The sequence below is a fragment of the Lycium ferocissimum genome, chromosome 3 (genome assembly GCF_029784015.1).
Source record: "Lycium ferocissimum isolate CSIRO_LF1 chromosome 3, AGI_CSIRO_Lferr_CH_V1, whole genome shotgun sequence".
Classification (NCBI taxonomy): domain Eukaryota; kingdom Viridiplantae; phylum Streptophyta; class Magnoliopsida; order Solanales; family Solanaceae; genus Lycium; species Lycium ferocissimum.
The window spans coordinates 10,599,313-10,618,139 of NC_081344.1; the positions used below are offsets into that span (position 1 = coordinate 10,599,313).

Consider the following 18,827-nt stretch of genomic DNA (forward strand, 5'->3'; position numbering starts at 1 on the left):
TTGTGTATTTCCATAGGCATGGAATTACCGTCGATCAAATATTTGATAGCGATTTTTTTGATACTTGTATCTATTCGCACCTGATTCGCTATTGCATCAACTAACTCATCATATGAGGCATACTCTTTGAAAACTACTGCATCTATAGAGTAATTAACGAAACAATTGTCATCGTTCCAAAAACCAGAATGCCGAATTACCGCTGTTATATTAGACATTACTTGAATTTAGAACGAAAAATTCAGGACTGCAACAAATTAGCAACAAAATCATCTGTAAGAATGTTGTATCATCTATATCTGTATAAATTGGTCATAAACATAAATTGAACTATTAATTACCTTTTGCTGTATATAATGCCGACGAGATGAATCCAACAATGTCTGTATAGGTCAACAAAAAGGATTTACGTAGAACCGATACATACAACACCGAATTTGACATACACAGATGCAAGAGATTCGCAATTAAATTCTGAGATAGTTTTATGCATGGAATCGGTATAATTGAATTGTAAATTTTGACTCAAATTGCTCTGTTTTCAGCTATTGCTGATGCAAATTTGAATTCAAATTCGAATGTATGAAGGAATAAAGAGCCGTGTTAATTTTTGTGCGGAATCTGTTAAGCATGATTTTAGGAAGATTTTATTTTTGTTTGCCATGTTTAAAAAGATTTGGTTCCAAGATTTCAGAGAACTTTTAACTTATCAGATTCGAATACAGCGTGCAACCAATGTTGGATACACGCTGATAAATGGGCTGGATTTGCTACATCACGTAAATAATGAAAGTGTTGCTACAGTGAATCTTTAAACCCCAAATGTTAGTCATTTATGAAATTTTCCCTTATAATTAAGTGTTTATTTAAAAGGGAAATCTACATGGTGTGGCAAACACTAGTAGGTAATTATATTTAGTAGCTACATTTTACTTTAATTACATCTTATAGCTAAATTTTGTATATCAATTACACAATATAACTATTCTCCTCTTATTTCATTGTAATAGTATTTTTCCCTCAGCCCTCTCTCTCTCTCTCTCTCCTACCTCAACTCTCTCTCCTCTTTCACTCTCTCTTCTCCGACGGAACCGCCGCCGGTCATCTCTCTCCGAAACCCGATGCTTTCTCTTCACCTTGCTAGCGCCGACGCCGAGCTCCGTCATTACCAACGCCGACGCATCCCCGGACGTCTAGCAGAGACGCCATGCCTCCCGTTACCGCCGGAGCTCCGTCGTGACCACCGCCTGCGCATCCTCCAGATCTGGTTGGTGTTGTTGTTTTTGTGGTTCGCCGGAGAAGTAAGCTCCAGCGATGGCTGCTGTTGTTGGCTGTTGTCGTTGCTGTTGCTGACCACCGTCTCTCTCTCTCTCTCTCTCTCTCTCTCTCTCTCTCTCTCTCTCTGTGTGTTGTTTGCTCCGGATCATCGGAGCATTTGTATTCATTATTTTTGAGTTTTTTGGTTAATTTTTAGATTGTATTCATTTTATTGTTTTGTATTCAGTTTTTTTGAGTGTTTTTGTTAATTTTTAGTGTATCTATGTTTTTATGTATTCAATTTTTAGTGTATTACTTGCTGCCTTCACTAAAAAAAAATTTGTATGCAACAAGTTGAATACAATATTTTTTGTATTTATGTTGTTTGAATACCACTGATTTTTAAATACAATAAAGTGAATACCTATAGATGAATACAACTAAGTTGAATACATTTGACATGAATACAGCTGAGTTGAATACATATGACTTGAATACGGTAGAAAAGAATTTTTGAAATTTTTTATTTGTTGTATTCATGAATACGGTAGGCCGTTTTATGAATACAACAGCCATTTTTTGAATACAATGGGAAACAAGAGCTACGCAATGTAAATATTGAACCGTAGCTATAGCAAATTTTAAACCCAAAGTGTAGCCATTTATGTAAAATTCCCTTATTTAAACTTAATTAAGCAAAAGTGCGGGCCCGTTTGGCTAATCATCCGGTATCAGTGTCCACTGGTTTCTGGTTTCTCCACTTTTAGGACTTAACTCAAGACCTTGAGTTAAGTTTAAGAAATCTAACCATTTCGCCATATATACCGGTAGTACTTGTTGGTGGTATAAATTAGTTTTCTCAATTTGCTAAAATAAGATGTTTACATTCCCACCTCTTATGTTAATAATTTGCCGATGATTTGGCACTTCCAACTCTTTTTTTTTTTTTTAAATAACGATTGATATCCAAAATTTATGATCTGATCCAATTAATTTGAATTTCAAAAAGTGTTTTGTATTAGAATTTTTTTCATTTCAAGAACATAAATCCGAAACTTTAAATGAAGGGTGGAGAGATAACATGTGATGGCTCATTTTCACCTGTTCATATACAGTCAGACCTCTCTCTATAATCTGACACCCGCATATAACAAAGATCTCTCTCGTAATAAACTTTTTTCGAACCATTTTATGTTATATTTTACTTATAACAACATTTCACCTATAACAACAACAACCAACTTTATAACAGTACGCTCTTTGTAAAATTACCCTCATATAACAGCTATCTTCTTTTTTTTGGAGATATAATAATTAACTATCTTTATAAAAATAGCATATCTATGATTACCAATAATAAGTGTAGAGATTTTGACCAAATATTTGATCATTTAATACACTATTTACACCAAAAAAATATTATATGGGTATATATATTTTCATCATTAAACGATTTTCCTTCGTTATACAAAGTGTGATTAAGCTTAGAATTTGGCAATTAAAAATGAAAATTAGATTTTATGCATCTTTTTTGCCTATAACAAATAAATATTATTTAAATAGACAACGTTTTTATAGCAGATAACAATTCATTCTCTATAAAAATTAAAAATTTCTGACCCAATAATGTCAAGTATAGAGGTTTGACTGTATAAGTATAATAGTAAAGGCGCTTTTTAATAGCCCATTATTAGTTTATCTAGATTTAGTAAGCCAAAAAATGATTGAGTTCGATGATAATTTTTAATTTAATCTGCACAGTCATATATGCTGACGCTGTAAAAGACAATAAAACAAATAAAAAGAAGGTCCTATGCAAAAAGGTAGATTCTTTCTTTATATAATTTAGTCTCATAGAATAAATCGTTAGTTCTGTATAAATGCTTATCAAGTAGTAGGAGTCTTATGAGCTACCGGACTTATCATAACTTGCCAGGTTTTATTTAGCCTCAACTTATATATATATATATATATATATATCAGGTTCCCTTCAATCTCTCTCTCCACTCTTTGTTTTTAAGAATCTTTTGCCTTGTTTACTGTAAATGGGATCGAAATGTGAATCCAATTACTCTAATTCCAATCTAGTAGTAATTAAAAAATAGATTTTAAGATTATGTACGTAATTAATAGTGTAATACAGTTTTTACATAATTAATATAATTTATTTTGTTATACTTATAATTTACTTATTTTATGTTACCAATCAACACTAATAAACAAATTACCTATATATTTTAAGAAATATAATTATGTAAAAATTCAAATATCGTGTTAAAAATAATCATTATTGATGCATATAATATAAACTCTTAAAAAATGAACCCTCGTTTTTTTCCTTTTTTTTTTTTTAATCAATGACTCATTAATGATATGGCAGCAACTCAGAGTTGCACGTTGCTATGAGAACGTGGGATCCCATCCAATGTGATTCTCCTGAGATTTGTAAATTAGATTCCTTATACCGTACATATTCATAGTCGTAGAATATATGGTTCAAAAATGAATTCTCTTTTCATAGTAACAAGAAGGTATTAAGAAAATTCAACTACGTACTTACACAACACTGACCAGAAATTATTAGATTCATACTCTTAATACTATGATTTAAATTATGTTTTCTTTTCATCAAAACAACGAAAATCATTAAGAGAAATTAATTGTGAAGTATCAGCATATCACAATCCTAAGTTTTGCATTATGTAGACTAAATAGCACCTCCACAACAAAACTTAAAAGGGAAGACTAAATAGCACCTCCACAACAAAACTTAAAAGGGAAGACTAAACAGCACCTCCACAACAAAACTTAACAGGGAGAAAGGACATAATAAGCCAGCAAGAAAGCACCAGCACTTACTGTTGAAACTTGGCTCTAACCGATAGGCTAGCAATAAATATGAAATGGGCTATAGAGAAATACTTACAAACGTTGAAAGAAAACATCCCATCCAAGAATGAAGGTCCACATATAAGTCAGTTCTATTTTGCTTAAAATAATTCATAAAATCTCACATAATTTAATGTTGATATTATTTAATATCGTCAATTAAACATTATACTATTCTATGTGAAACTCTATGCTCAAATAATTCATTTATATACCTCAGTCAAATATGATATGATCTTCTATAAGATTTTATGCTTGAATAATTCTTCGTCTACTCAAATCAAACGAGCACCAAGTAAAATATTCTTCATCAGTCCATCTCAATACTATTCCTTGACAAGCTCCTCTCTCCTTACTCCATTTACGGATTAAAAAATATTCTTGAACATTTATCGCTTTTTTATGAGAAAAGGATTAAAAATATCTTTGAATTATTAGAAATAGGTTAAATTTACTCATGTTACACATTTTTTGCTCAAAAATTCTCTTACCGTCATGTTTTGGTTTAAAAATGTCATCGCCGCTATGTTTCTGGCTTAAAAAAGCTTTCCAATTAGTCAAATAACTCAAAAATACCCTTTCTATTAGCGGTTGCTCCAAACAACGGAAACTAGACCAATTTCGCCCTTAAATTATTCGAAAAAGTATAGGCGATGACATTTTTTAGCCAAAAATGTATGGGCGATGACATTTTGTAGCCGAAAACGCATAGGCGATGGCATTTCTTAGCCGAAAACGTAACAGCTGATAAATTTTACCTATTTTGAATAGTTGAGAAATATTTTTAACCTTTTTCCTCCTTTTTATTATTATAAAAAATAAAATAAAACCTCTCTTTTCCTTTCCATTATTTCCCCAGTTAAACCTACACACCTAACTTTAAGATAGAAACAAAAAGGTTGACAGAGGCATATTACTACACCAGTTATTCAGTCATGTGATCAGAACTGATACTATTCTCTGATTCACTCACAACTAACAGGTGTTAATGGGTCAGGCCCAAAATCGCCACGTCATCATAAAATCTGTAATCATGGGCCCCACAGATACCACTAAAATCCAGCCCACAAGTAGTGGGGCCCATTTCGTATGTGGTCGTACGTACGTCCCTCATGCTTTCGGGTACAGTCCATCTAGGGAAGGTCTTTTCTGTATCATCCTTTAGTTATGATAATAGCACTTTTCGTCCCTCATTTTGTTGATTAATACTGATTATTATGGTCCTTTTAATATATGATTTAGCATATTTAACTTTTAATTCGTTAAAATACATATTTTTATAGTACATTTATATGAGAATTATGTTATATTTGAATTTATATTTATCTCTATCTCAATTTATTTGATATTCTTTCCTTTTAGTCACAAACGAAAAGAATAATAGTTTTTCATATTTAGTGCAAAAATTTAACTTTAAAATACTTTTTTATACTTACATACAAAAGATCTATGACTTATTTTAGATCATAAGTTAAAAAAGTTTCAATCAAACACCATCATATAAATTAGGACGATGAGAGTAACAGTCAAGCTTAACATAATATATGTGTAATTAAATGGTCGAACGATTAATAATTATAGAAATTTATGAATATACAGTACTAACAAAGGGGATCAAAAGTGCACATTTCAAGTAATCGAAGATTAAATAAGTTTAGCTAAGATATCACAAGGACTAAAATTAAAATTTATCCATATATGAGGGACCAAAAATGCTATTAACCCTAAAAACTTCCTGAAATTCTTTCCACCCATAAATAGTCTTGAATTGTCGAGCATCCATTGCAGCTGGTCATCATTTCTCTTCTTAACATTTAGAAATTAAATTTATCATTTCTCTTCTTAAATTTGTAGTTAATTAATTAATTTAAAAGACAAGTATGGAGTGGAACTGGCTGAAAGATTTCTTGAAGGGGATGATTAAGCCAGTGGCAGCACTTGCAGTGGTGTTTATGGCAGTGGGATTATCTTATGTGCAGAAATTAGGACTTGAAGGAGAAATGATTTACTCAGTATTCAGAGCATTTGTTCAACTAAGCATCATTGGTTTTGTTCTTCAGTTCATTTTCAGTCAGAAAAATGCTGCTTGGATCATTCTTGCTTATCTATTCATGGTATGTTTAAATCTTCTACTTCTTTTCTTTTCTTTCGAGCATGAGGGTTTATCGGAAACATCATATCTACCCCACAAAAGTAGGTATAAGGTTTGCGTATATCTTACTTTCTTTAGACCCCACTCGTGAATTTACCAAGATAATCATTTTAATTGGTGCATATTTTAATGAATTTGAAAGATAATTTGAAATGAGTAATTAATACTTTGGGTAAAATGAAAAAAATTATCTTCTCTTAATATACTAAAAGTGATAAGTAAAAGTGAAAATTCATTTTTAGAATACTAAATAAAGTAAAAGTAAACGGAGTGAGTATGAGTATGCATAATCAATGAGGATTCGTTATACATGTCTCGTTCTCGTAGTTTCTTTACTTTTTCCTCTAACTGTTAAGGTTCTCGAGGTCCATTATTTACTAAAGGACAAAAACTTCTTTAATTTCATCAAGACTCTCAGCTTCTTTTTGACTTTCCAGCATAGAATAATTCAACAAGATCACGTTCTTATTCTTATGATAATAATTTTGGTACTTTTCACTCTTACTTTATTTTATGATATGATTTATAAGTTGATTATAGGTTCCAAATAAGAAAACGATATTCTTCTCCCTCTTGATGATGCTGATGTTGACTTTATAACAATACGAAAGTTTAGTGGCAACTTTTTCTCCATTACTTGATTGACCTTTCAAGTTATCTTTTATACTCCACTTAAGACACAGTAGAAAAATTCGAAAACCTCTTTTTTGGTATGACATCATATCTTTACGAAAACATTTTTCAATAGATTAATTATCTTTTTGTGTTTGAACGTCGGAAAAGAGAGAATTACTTTTGGGAGAAAGTCATTTACCTTAATCAACACTTGCACATTTTAATCCGTCTTTAATACTTAAAAATTTCATCAATTCACAATTCGATTTCCTAAACTTATTATTAACCTTTAATAACAAAAGAAAAAAAAAATCTTTTCACTCTTCAATCAAACACTAAATTTTTTTTTTCCAGTAATAACTTTCAAAGAAAATGAACTTTATCCTACAAAACAAATCCTAAATCTTTGTCAATTATATTCTACTTCCAACCCAATAGTTTCATGTGTTATTTTGGGTCCAATCCGTTAGGTCATGTCAATAATATGATCGTAACTCGTTGAAACTTGGACGAGTTGGATTGGTGACATAAAATTGACTGATTTTGTCACCTCTAATCATCCCGGAACACCAAAACTACCAACAATTCTACCTCAAGCTTCATGGAGAATAATTGGAAGGAAAGAAAAAAATTGTGCAGATATTCAAACCAATTCGACTACGGCTATTGGCTTGCATTTTTCACCAAAATCATGATCACATTGCAAATAATTTTGAGTCTATCTGTGCCATTAAGCTAAGTAGATAATCTTCTTACTAGTATTTGTTGATCATGCAGGTTACAATTGCTGGTTATACGGCTGGACAACGTGCCAAACATGTACCTAGGGGAAAATACATAGCTGGAGTTTCCATTCTTGCTGGAACTGCTGTTACTATGTTTTTGTTGGTCATTTTGAATGTCTTCCCTTTCACCCCTCGCTACATAATCCCTGTCGCGGGGATGATGGTTGGCAATGCAATGACAGTCACTGGCGTTACCATGAAAAAACTCCGCGATGACATCAAGATACAAATGGCCCTGGTACGTAGAGTTTTAAATATTAATGTAGGCATGAAAAGGTCTTTATACTATTTGAAATTTCTTAATTTCTCCTTGTCATTAACGGAAATCCAACATAAAATGTGCGGACTCAATGCGTCTAGATTCGATGAAAAATGTCCAATTAAGCCTCAACTTTAGACTGTAGTTTAAAATTAGGGGCTTTACACAAATAGCCAGACGACTAAAAATATTTACGTCCACTTAGCAATATCCGTTTATAGTCGACACAAGTGCATACTTAGTGTATAAAAAGTATATAATCAATGTATATTACACAGATTTTATGGTGATAATACTGGCTAAATTTTGTAAGAATTAAAGATAAAGATAAACATTTTGACCCTTTTCCCCTCTCAATTCCTGGACAATCTCGAAAAATTTAACCAACCGGCAATCATATTGCTATAACATGACGTTCAAGTTTTGCAAATTCGGTGTTATGCATGCTCAAAAATCTTGTTTCTTTTTGCTAGGTAGAAACAGCATTGGCTCTAGGGGCAACTCCTAGGCAAGCAACACTACAACAAGTGAAAAGATCACTAGTTATTGCTCTGTCTCCTGTGTTAGACAATGCCAAAACAGTTGGTCTTATATCACTTCCAGGTGCAATGACAGGGCTTATTATGGGAGGAGCTTCTCCTCTGGAGGCCATTCAATTGCAGATAGTTGTAATGAACATGCTTATCGGGGCATCAACTGTCAGTAGCATCTTCTCGACATACCTCTCGTGGCCTTCATTCTTCACAAAAGCTTACCAGTTAGAAACCAAAGTTTTCTCCTCAGAGTGAAGAAGGGAATTTTTGACACTGAATTTTACTAGAGAAAACAAAATTTTACTCATGAAACAGCCTATTTTTTTTATAGCATGTCACAAAGTTAGAACATCTAATGTTGTCTTCTTGGATGAAAAAGGTGCTTCCAGATTAGTGAACGATTCTCGGAGATCGGTGATTACGAGAAACGTGCTTTGACAGCTCTTTCAGATTTGTACATATGATTTGCAGCAATTCTTTTTTCTTTTCCGTTCCTTCTAATTTTTATGCTCTTTTAATCCTTCGTGTTTAAAATATGGGTTATTAAAAGGCTAGTTTTCTCATGTGGCGTGTACACAGCGGCAAAATGATGATGTAGCAATTGACATATCATTTTCCAGCGCCAAAAATTTGACTTTATGATGATTTGTATTTTTCGTCAACTGACGCATAGTTAAGTGACTTTACTATTACAAAAAGTAGATTTATGACTTTAGTATTACAAATAGTTAGTTCTGCGACTATAGTGTTACAAAGAGTAAGTTTAATGACCCTCAATGAAATTAACACGAAGTTTTACTAGTGAAAACAAATTTACCCTGTGAAACAGCCTATTTTATTATAGCATGCAACAAGGTTGCATCTAATGTTTGTCTTCTTGGAAACAAACTGAAGATTTCTTCAATATCCACGATTAAGGGATGTGAAACTTTATGGTAAAATCCCCCACATATAAGCATATTGAGATGCAACAGAGGAAGAACTTCATTATGTGGAAGTTGTATAAATCCTTAGCGGTTATGCCATTCTCTATTTTCCACCCTATACCTATGCCATTTGTATGATTCTAGATATACTCTTGATCTTTGTTGTTCGGACGCTTTAAAAGTATTGCGGGTGTGTCTCAGATCCTTCAAAAGATATGCATTTTTCGAGGATCCGACACGATTACGGCAACAATTTTTGGAGGGTCCGAGCAACGTAGGTCTTGATAGAAGAAGTTTACTTACACGAGAAAACAGGGGTGTGCTTGATTTTGTCTGGTTTAAATATAACTGTACTTTCTGCTAGTGAATGATCAATATTAATAATGCATTTCCCTTAAATAGGCACTAGTTCAAATCAGGAAAATGTCAATTGAATTAATGTATGAGTTTGACAGAAGCGGAGCATTTTTACATTCTGATCACACATAGTGTTACATTGGAGATCATATCTCACCTATTGTTGGAGCATCGCCATTAATCATGACAATGCTCCAATACTGAAATCAGAAATGTTTAAACGCGCTTGATTTTTCTACCTTTGCCACGTCCAGATTTCCTGGGAATCGAAGGGCGTCTCAATGGAACTGGTGACCTTACACCCACATTGCGTTTTCTACCTCTGCCATGTTGCACATTACCAGTATTCACCGTTTTTGGCGGTAAAACTGGTGACGTGGCAGCCACATTATTACCGGGATTCAAAGGGTTGACACCCTTATAATTCCCAATAGGATCATATGAGCATACAACAATCGCGCCCTTTTGATCATCGCAATAAACAAATCCACTACAACCAACTTTCGTGGTAGTTTTCCATATAACATTCAAATAATGCCCACATTCACACCCCGCACGTTCAGGGTTGCAATTGCAATGATTCGTCGCGTGGTTGAAAAACTGTTTCTCCGCGAACCATTTCTGGACAATGCTGGTGGCAGTGTTCTGTCTGTAGAGTTCCCAGAATATGTTTTCCCCATATGGACTCGTCGAATGTTGCTTGTATATAAGAGCGGGGAATTAAATCGGCTTAAAATATAACCTATTCCAACTTAAAAGTTTAACATTTTATTTATTAGCTTTACATCAAAATATATTTTCAAAAAGATTTTTTTTTTTTAAAATTTATTTGATACTATATGTTACTCAATATATAGGTCATAACCATTATAAAGATTTTTTTTTTACGTACTAAACAATTGCATATAAAAGAACAGACAAATAAATTAAAACTTAATAAGAATTGGACGGGTTGGGTTATGTCCTGCTTTTTAGTCCATTTAAGCCCAACCCGCTTTTAATGAAGAACTTTTGAACGAAATGAATAAGTCCATTTATTGACTCAACTCATTTTATTTTGTCAAATTGACTGAAATTGGCCGCCTCATTTGACACACCCTACTGTGTCGCGGGTGTTGTTTGTATTTGGTTCGCCCGGAGATAGGAGAGGCAGCTGCGTTGGCGTCCACTGCAAGGTGGGGCGACGCGCAACTCTCAGATCATTGTGGGATTTGAGGAACTCTTGTTGGACCCAGTTGAATCCGGTTGCTTCTGTGGAGGAAATGAAAGTGAAAATAAAATTGAAGAAGAGCAGCAAGATTGCTGCTGATAAGATTTGAGCCTTTTGGAATAGCATTGACATTGATAATGACAATGCAGGATAAAATTGTAATGGCAAAGAGAAATGGTTGCCCTTTGGGTCCTGGAATTTTGGGTTTCTACTATATTTCCTTTTTATGTTTGAAATTTGATTTTCATGTTAGTTTTACATGAATAGAGCAGCAGGAAAAAAGGAGCGAACAATGCGGAGATTGAAGAAAATGAATTTTTATCTTAGTAGCTAAACCTGGGGCCATGTTAAATTCGCAAGTTTGGAGTTGTAATCGGCTCAAAAATTTTGTTCAAGAAATATCTCTCATATCTCAAGATTCGCAAGCTTATTGATGATTTTATAATAGTAAAAGTATAATATATTTTGACCTCTAGATTATTATGACGTACTTCTACACTAATGAGGTCAAGATTTTTCAATTTTTGATATATAGGCTGAGGAAAAAAAGATAAATAAATGGTACAAGATAAGAAAAAATAAGCATAATGAATTAAATTAGACGGACCTTTATAACAACAACAACATACCCATACCCAGTGTAATCCCACAACAGACCTTACCTCGTATCTTAAACAAATTGTTGTCTGTTCACCGAAAACGTAAGTCCTTAGGAATCCTGGCCAGAAGAGAGGGCGGTAACATTAGCACCGGCCCTATGATGTTGGAATAATCTTTTTATTAGCTTTTTCAATTAATGAATAAGGAACTACTAAAAAGGAACGGAAGCAGTATTAAGTTGTTATATTTTCCTTGCAGCATGTTATATTCTAGCTTGAATGTGCCACATTTCCACGTTTTTCATTAAGTTGTCATATTTCCTTGCAGAATGTAATATTCTAAGCTTGACTGTGCCACATATCCATGTTTTTCTGGTCACTATAGATGTGGAGTCGAACTTTCTGATTCTTGAGTGTGGCCTCACTGAAGAGTAACTGTAACATCTTTTAAGAGCCATAACTGAAAGCAGTTAAAGTTTAAGTCTTTAGAGGCGTTTGGATTGGGCATAAGTTCTTTATAAATTGTTTTAGAACTTTTTTGAGTGTTTAAGCTGGGGTTTAAAGTCATTTTTGTCTTGAAAATAGTCAAAAAAATAATTGAGCCTGTTTGACTTAACTTATCTAAATCAGCTTAAAGCTTATAAGTCAAAAAAAATAAGTTGGACTACCCCAACTTATTTTTTTTTTAGCTTATAAACTGCTTAAAATAAGCCCATCTAAACAGGCTCTTACTATTTTAGGAATGGAAGTATAGAAGTTCCTATAAAATGGCTAAGTACTCGACAGAAACGAGATCTGGTAGTTTTCGTGGAATTTTTTTATGCATCAATTGTTTCGTCACATTGCTGTGACAATTTCCATTTACATTTTGTCCAAAACTACGTAAGACGATTAACAATAAAATTCAAAAACCATGATTCCTTGTGTCGATATATCACAGTTCTGTCCGCTCATCAGTAAAAAGTTAGAAAAACTTGCCAACTGAATTCATTCTAGTCTAAACAACACAATTACTTAAGAATGTGAAAATTTTGGATAGACTTGAACCCCAAAGAAGAGAAACAAAATAACGACAGAATGAAATGCATAAAATTATTGCCGAAGGAGTATAGGAGAAGCTTAAAGACTAAACACAACTAGATTAACATTGTCGCTTACAATTGACAATAACAAGAACACATAACTAGATGTTTCATAGGACATTTTAAACCTACTTTTACACGGCCAACGACTGCAGCCGAAATGATTTACCTGGAGATACTAGGTAGTTGAACAACACCTCCTTAGTGTCCGAAATGACCCATATCAAATTTAAAGCGAAAACTTGGTAAGCTCTTACACCATTAAAACCTTTTGTAAGCAAAACAACTAATCCAAAAAAACCAGTTTGAAGGAATGTGGATTTGACGACTTGACCATCATATGACACAGCAATGTAACTTGCAGAAAGTCCAGCAGTGTTCAAACAAAGTTTCACAACCATGAGATGCACTAGCAAGTAGCAATTATATAATGCAACAAATATAACTAGTCTTACCTTTCTAACTGCCTATGGAGAACCCAACAAAAAGATTAGTAATGACGTAGCCAAACCAAAATCATATGATGCATCACAGAGAAGTACAACTTATCTTGGCTCTTTAAATGCAAGATTAATGTTTATCTGCTAGAAAACACAAGATCTACTACACTTCCCACTACAGTTTTTTTTTTTTTTTTTTTTTTTAAGGGCCTACAAGGTTGAATGAAACAGCAAAATACCCAAGAAGTGGACCTCTAGTAAATTACGCATGTTCAAAGACAGCCTCTAACCTTAAGGAACATAAGTTAACATCAAGCAATCTCCAATCTATTCTGAACCACTTGGATAAGGTGGAACTAAATTTCTAACACTGGTTGATCCTTGACATGCAACATGAAACTATGTTTTCCTAGATTAAAGTAATGCATTACAATATAAACGCGAGACAGTATTGCAGATTAATAACTAAGAGATTGATGATAAAGTCGTCAAATCAAACCCTTCAAGAAGGATAATTTGGTTGTAGTTTCATCATTTTTAATATTGATCATGGGCCATTTCCTGTAGTTTGACGCCATGGAGGTGGTTGTCAATTTCCTAGTGCTCTCCAGAAAAACATAGTATGCTACTTTAGGAGACTAGAAAAGCCTTTTTTGCTGTAATTCAAAGACCAAAACTTATATAAACTACGGGGAAATCAAAAACATTATAATCCTAGCCCACCAACCTGCAAGAATGGGGAAGAAGTGGTTAAAAGATAAGAACTTCGATTCTGCAGTTTAAAAGGCCCCTAACCACAACCCAAGAACAGTAAATCATACAATCAAGCAAGTCTTACTCTTTAACAAAAGTTTGGAATTATTCAGGTTCTCCTCCAGCCTTGTCCACAGCAACAGCTTCCTGAATTAAATTTATACGTAGATTAGGAAAAAACTATTATATACGAGAAAAAGTAATTAGAGAAAGATCCCAATAGGTGATATATACTAGTAGGAAATAAGTTTTAGTCCTGTTAGTACGTTGATTTTGAACCTATTGCTATTCTAAGGGTATTTGACCTCATCATAGATTTGTATGCCAGTAAAAATATAGAGAATTGTCATTATTATTATTATTCATAAGGAGTAGAAGGTAAACACTACAAAATCAGCCATCGTAATGAGTTCAAAGAATGAAGAATCAAAAAAGAAGATCCTTTAGATGCTTCTTCTTTCTTTGAATCTTCCTTCTCTTTTTAACCTCTTGCCTGGTAGTTATGGAAGAGATTTGGAAGGGGATGCCAGAATAGAGTCCTATTTTAGTGGATCACAGAGAGAAGGGAGAAGTTAGGATTCTGTTCCAATTCTCTACAACCCCCCCAAACCCAAAAAAAAAAAAAAGAGAGAGAGAGAGAGAAGCTTCAGATAGGGGGAAAATGAGGCCTAGTTGGGAGCGAAACTGCTACGCGATCGCATTCCAAGGCACCCCACTGTATCTTTGTGAATTGGTCCACCTCTTTACTTCTATAATCCTTTTCTTGCGCTGTACAAATATGCAACAGAATAAAGAGAACTTATTGACAGATTGAGAGACTAGTGTGGCGTTGGCTATTCAATCACTTTTTCCAGTAATGTGCAGCGATGAGAAGAACTGGTTGTTTTACATAGGTTGGTGTAATCTATTTGAAGCGCCTGGTTGTTGGTAAAGGTCTGGGTTCAAATCTCATCATCTTTCTTAATAAAAATATTCTAACGAGGCCTAAGCAAGCGTGCGAAGTGTTGATGACCAAAAGAAATAAACAAAAGTTTTCCTCTTTTAACAGCTTAAACTTCTAGATGAGGAGGTCTCACAAGATCAGCCTCTCAGATCACGAATACCACAAGCATAACTAAAAAAAAAAATCAAATGCATAATGATGGTACTTGTCTTTTTTCCTTTTGGGCCAAACCTAATGCACTGCTCATGCAAACAAAAACAAACCTGCTCAACATTTCCTTTGCCATTTGTTTGTGGTTGTGAACCAGGCTGGGGTTGTGAAAACCTATATGAAAAAAAAGCACATGACTATCAGAATTAAGTCATAAATGTGACAGAGACTGATTTACGATGGATTCTTATATGTTGCACACTGATATATGGATGGAAAACATTGAGCAGATCCCAAGGTGTAACAAAGAGAAAATGAACCATTTTCATTTTTACAACCTGAGAGCCCTAGCTTTCCTTTTATCTTCCTCCACTGGATCAGTCTTTGCTGGTGGTGGTGCAAACCTTGTCAACCTAGCCTTCTTCTTAACTTCCTCATCAGTTGTATCAGATTTCACAAGCCCAAACCTAAGGAACAACCAAATCTATCAAGAAACTCAACCAATTTAACTAAAACATCTCAGATGGAGAAAACAGGCAGAAATAGAAACCTCTCGGCCCTAGCCTGCTTCTTATGCTCCTCAGCTTTCTTTGAAGCATCTGACCCTTGAACTGGGGACCCAGTGCCAAACCTGTGAAATATAATTTGAAGTACGTTAGAATCACACTACTACATAAGACACAGAAATTAAGACATTAAACCAAAAAGTGCACAAACACATGAATGCTATCAACTTTTTTGCTTTTATTGTGACAAACTAAGAAATGCAATTAACTTGTCACATATATGTAGATATTCTACTGCAAGTGCAACCAGATAGATACTTAAATCTCAGAAAATAGTAATCCAATATCTGAACCTTCATTATTAGTGAAGTGTCTTGACTTCCTAGAATAAAGTTCTAGAAACTGTTTAACTCCTCATCCTCTCAATCAAGCATTTTAATGCATCAGAAAATATTGAGTTAAATTACCTAGCAATTTTCCCACGACAACCAGAAATCTATTGTCAAGGCATATAACCACCAATGAACACCATAAATCCTCAAAGATGTCCAGTTCAACCTAATGGTACTGCAAGGGAACTACAATTATGGGAGCCAAAATCCCATCTAAAAAACAATTAAGAAAGCTAGTTTCCTTCAAAGAGCAATTATGTGACATTAGTACTTGGAACTTATCCCATGTAAAGTACTAGGGGTTGTTTGGCAGCTGGTTAGAGTTATGCAGGTATTAGTAATGCAGGGATTAGTTACGAGGGAATCTATGTATTATTTTATGCCAGAATTAGTTATGCAGATTTAGTTATTCCATCTTCTATCATGCATAAAATAACACAGATTTCCTCATAAGTTATACATGAATTAGTTACATGACTAACTTACCTCCTAACCGTCTACCAAACGTGGTATTAATTATGCAGAATTTAACACAGGAATAACTTGCCTCCTAAATAGCTACCAAACGACCCCTAACAGTTCCCAAAAGTATACAAATTTTGTTTTTAAGAAAATTAAGAAAATATCGGAATTCACACCAAAAATTATATGTGCTAATACTTACACTCAGCACAAGCCAAAATTACAGAATAAACCACAAACCCTAATGCATACAACAATTCAAGGATTAACAGTAGGAAAAATTACGCGACGTCGCAAACATGTAGACCGTATTTACAATACACAGCTATAGTTTCAAAAAATTACGGAATATAGCTACATTTTGGGTTTTGTAGCATACAACTCTTTCGCGCCATTTCAGACATGCCCTAAACTATAGCTACTATATGCGCAATTGTAGCTACGCTTCGCAAACTACACAAACTGTAGCTACGTTTCATAATTATGCTCTAAACTGTAGCTACGTTTCATAATTACGCTCTAAACAGTAGCTATTTACAAAATCTTCTCAAAAAAAAAAAAAAAAGTACCTCTCAGCTCGAGAATTTGCTTCTCTTCTCTGGATAGCTTTAGTATATAGGAGTAACTTTTATTTTTCAAAAATTAAGAAAAAGCCGGAATTCACACCAAATGTTATATGTATTGATACTTGCACTCAGGACCAGCCAAATTTTATAGAATAAACCACAAACCCTAATGCATGCAACAACTTAAAGATATAAAAAAAAAGACTACTCCTGTTTCAATTTTCTAAACGAAGTAAAAAGGAAAGTAAGACAAATAAATTGAAGCGGAAGGGAAGGTAGTACCTCTCAGCTCTGGAATTTCGCTTTTCTTCTTCAGATAACTTGACAGGCATTCCAAACCGCTCAGCTCGCTTCATTTTCTTCTGCATATTACTATCATTAACCTGACAGCTGTCATCATCTCCAGTCGCCGCCTTGATTTCCTCTTTGTCACCGGCAGATGTCGGCGATTCCGGTGCGGAATTAGGAGGAGATGCGGTTTCAGCCGTTGGATTGGGATCTGACGGTGGCTGATCTAGGGTTTTGATAGGGTTTTCGGGATTCTGTTGTGCTGTTGTTGTGGCCATAGCTAAGGATTGAAGAGATAAGTTTGGATTGGGGATTTCGTTGGGTGAATTTGGAAGCTGCAGCTGCTTTTTCTGGGATTGGGATTATTCTTATGGCTCGTTTGGTTGGGACTTTGAGGGGAATATTTTCTACCTAAAATTACCACAACACCCTTAACTCCTCTCTCACTGTCTCACTCATGTTGAGTATAAGGTGCCGTTTGGCCATAAAAATTATTTACTTTTTTTCCGGAAATTTTTTTCACTTTTTTGTTTTTGGGCGTTTCGCCATAAATATTCAGTAATACAACTTGAAGTTACATTCTGTAATATTAAAAACTCAAAAAATTTGTTTTTCAAAAAAATTTCATTTTTTTCACTTTTTTACAATTAGATTTCACCAAAAATTATGATTTCAAAAACTATGACCGAAACACAACTCCAACTTTAAAAATTTCAAAAAAAAGTGAATTATTTTTGGTATCTATGGCCAAACGGCTACTAAATTTTTTTCATTATTTTCTGCATAAAATTCCGAAAACACCCTTAACTCCTATCTCGCTCGTGTTTTGTTTTTTATTTTAAAATCCCAAAAGCGGTTCTGAAGTTTAGGGGTCGAACTATTTTGAATTTGATAGTATCTCCATAACAGTAGGATTTGGGTGTTTTTCTTTTCTTTTTTACATTTTGTTTTACAAACGAAATAATTGCAACTAGTTTATGAGATTATGTCTTTCCTACTAAGTGGATAGTCTTTTTATCCGGAGGGAGTATTTGCTAATACACATAAACAAACACCTTTATTATTAGAAATGAATGTGTGCTCATACTAGGAAGGATAGGTTAGATATAAACTTATCCAGGATAAGGTGGGAGTGGCTTCGGTGAAGAACTAGATGAGCAAAGCTAGGTTGACATGGTTTGGGTATGTGCAAAGGAGAGGCACAGAGGCTGCAGCGTGGAGGTGTGAGAGTTGGCTATGGATGATTTCACGAGAGATAGAGGTAGGTGAAGAAAGATTGAAGAGAAATGATTAATATTGTTTGTAGTTTAATTTAGTAATTTAGTAGTTGTTTGGATAATATTTTAGTTAAAGTAAAAAAAGAAAAGCTCAATTTGAATAAATGTTTTGTGGAAGTTGAAATTTTATTTCAACATGATTTTTTTTTTCGTAATTAAACAATTTTATTAAAGGAAAAGGGCCAAATATACCCTTGTGATATTGGAAAAGGGCCAAATATACCCTTCGTTATACTTTGAGCTAAATATACCTCATCATTATATTTTTGAAATTAAATATACCCCTCATCCGTTAAAGTTGTCCAAGGTGGACATTTGCTCCTACATTGCTGCCACACATCTGATGAGGTGAACGCCACGTGGCATGCCACCTCAACAACCCTAAT

At 34.0% G+C, this 18,827-nt stretch overlaps 2 protein-coding genes across 3 annotated transcripts; one reads left to right on the forward strand and one right to left on the reverse strand.

Annotated features, from left to right (window-relative positions):
- The first annotated feature begins 5,912 nt into the window (after positions 1-5,912).
- LOC132049681 (protein ALUMINUM SENSITIVE 3) lies at positions 5,913-8,979 on the forward strand. Its single transcript, XM_059440580.1, has 3 exons — positions 5,913-6,260; positions 7,691-7,936; positions 8,431-8,979. Exons 1-3 carry the CDS (start codon positions 6,027-6,029, stop codon positions 8,743-8,745), a joined length of 795 nt encoding a protein of 264 aa, XP_059296563.1. The 5' UTR covers positions 5,913-6,026; the 3' UTR covers positions 8,746-8,979.
- Positions 8,980-12,649: 3,670 nt separating this feature from the next.
- On the reverse strand, positions 12,650-17,526 carry LOC132049682 (protein MODIFIER OF SNC1 11-like). 2 transcript variants are annotated; one of them, XM_059440582.1, is made up of 6 exons: positions 17,159-17,526; positions 15,501-15,581; positions 15,286-15,417; positions 15,064-15,103; positions 13,943-14,004; positions 12,650-13,831 (listed from the first exon to the last, which is right to left on the reverse strand). In XM_059440582.1, the coding sequence occupies exons 1-5, from the start codon at positions 17,440-17,442 to the stop codon at positions 13,963-13,965; spliced, it is 579 nt and encodes a 192-aa protein (XP_059296565.1). In that variant the 5' UTR covers positions 17,443-17,526; the 3' UTR covers positions 12,650-13,831; positions 13,943-13,962. The 2 variants fall into 2 exon arrangements, with proteins under 2 accessions (XP_059296565.1, XP_059296564.1); XM_059440581.1 differs by having other exon boundaries at positions 15,064-15,124; positions 15,289-15,417; positions 17,159-17,525.
- Positions 17,527-18,827: the final 1,301 nt, after the last annotated feature.

Coding starts and splice junctions, on each gene's coding strand:
- LOC132049681 (XM_059440580.1), top strand. CDS start 6,027: ATGGAGTGGAACTGGCTGAAAGATTTCTTGAAGGGGATGATTAAGCCA. Junction 6,261..7,690: donor TTCTTGCTTATCTATTCATG/GTATGTTTAAAT, acceptor TTGATCATGCAG/GTTACAATTGCTGGTTATAC. Junction 7,937..8,430: donor TCAAGATACAAATGGCCCTG/GTACGTAGAGTT, acceptor TCTTTTTGCTAG/GTAGAAACAGCATTGGCTCT.
- LOC132049682 (XM_059440581.1), bottom strand. CDS start 17,442: ATGGCCACAACAACAGCACAACAGAATCCCGAAAACCCTATCAAAACC. Junction 15,582..17,158: donor CGAAATTCCAGAGCTGAGAG/GTACTACCTTCC, acceptor TATATTTCACAG/GTTTGGCACTGGGTCCCCAG. Junction 15,418..15,500: donor AAGCAGGCTAGGGCCGAGAG/GTTTCTATTTCT, acceptor GTTGTTCCTTAG/GTTTGGGCTTGTGAAATCTG.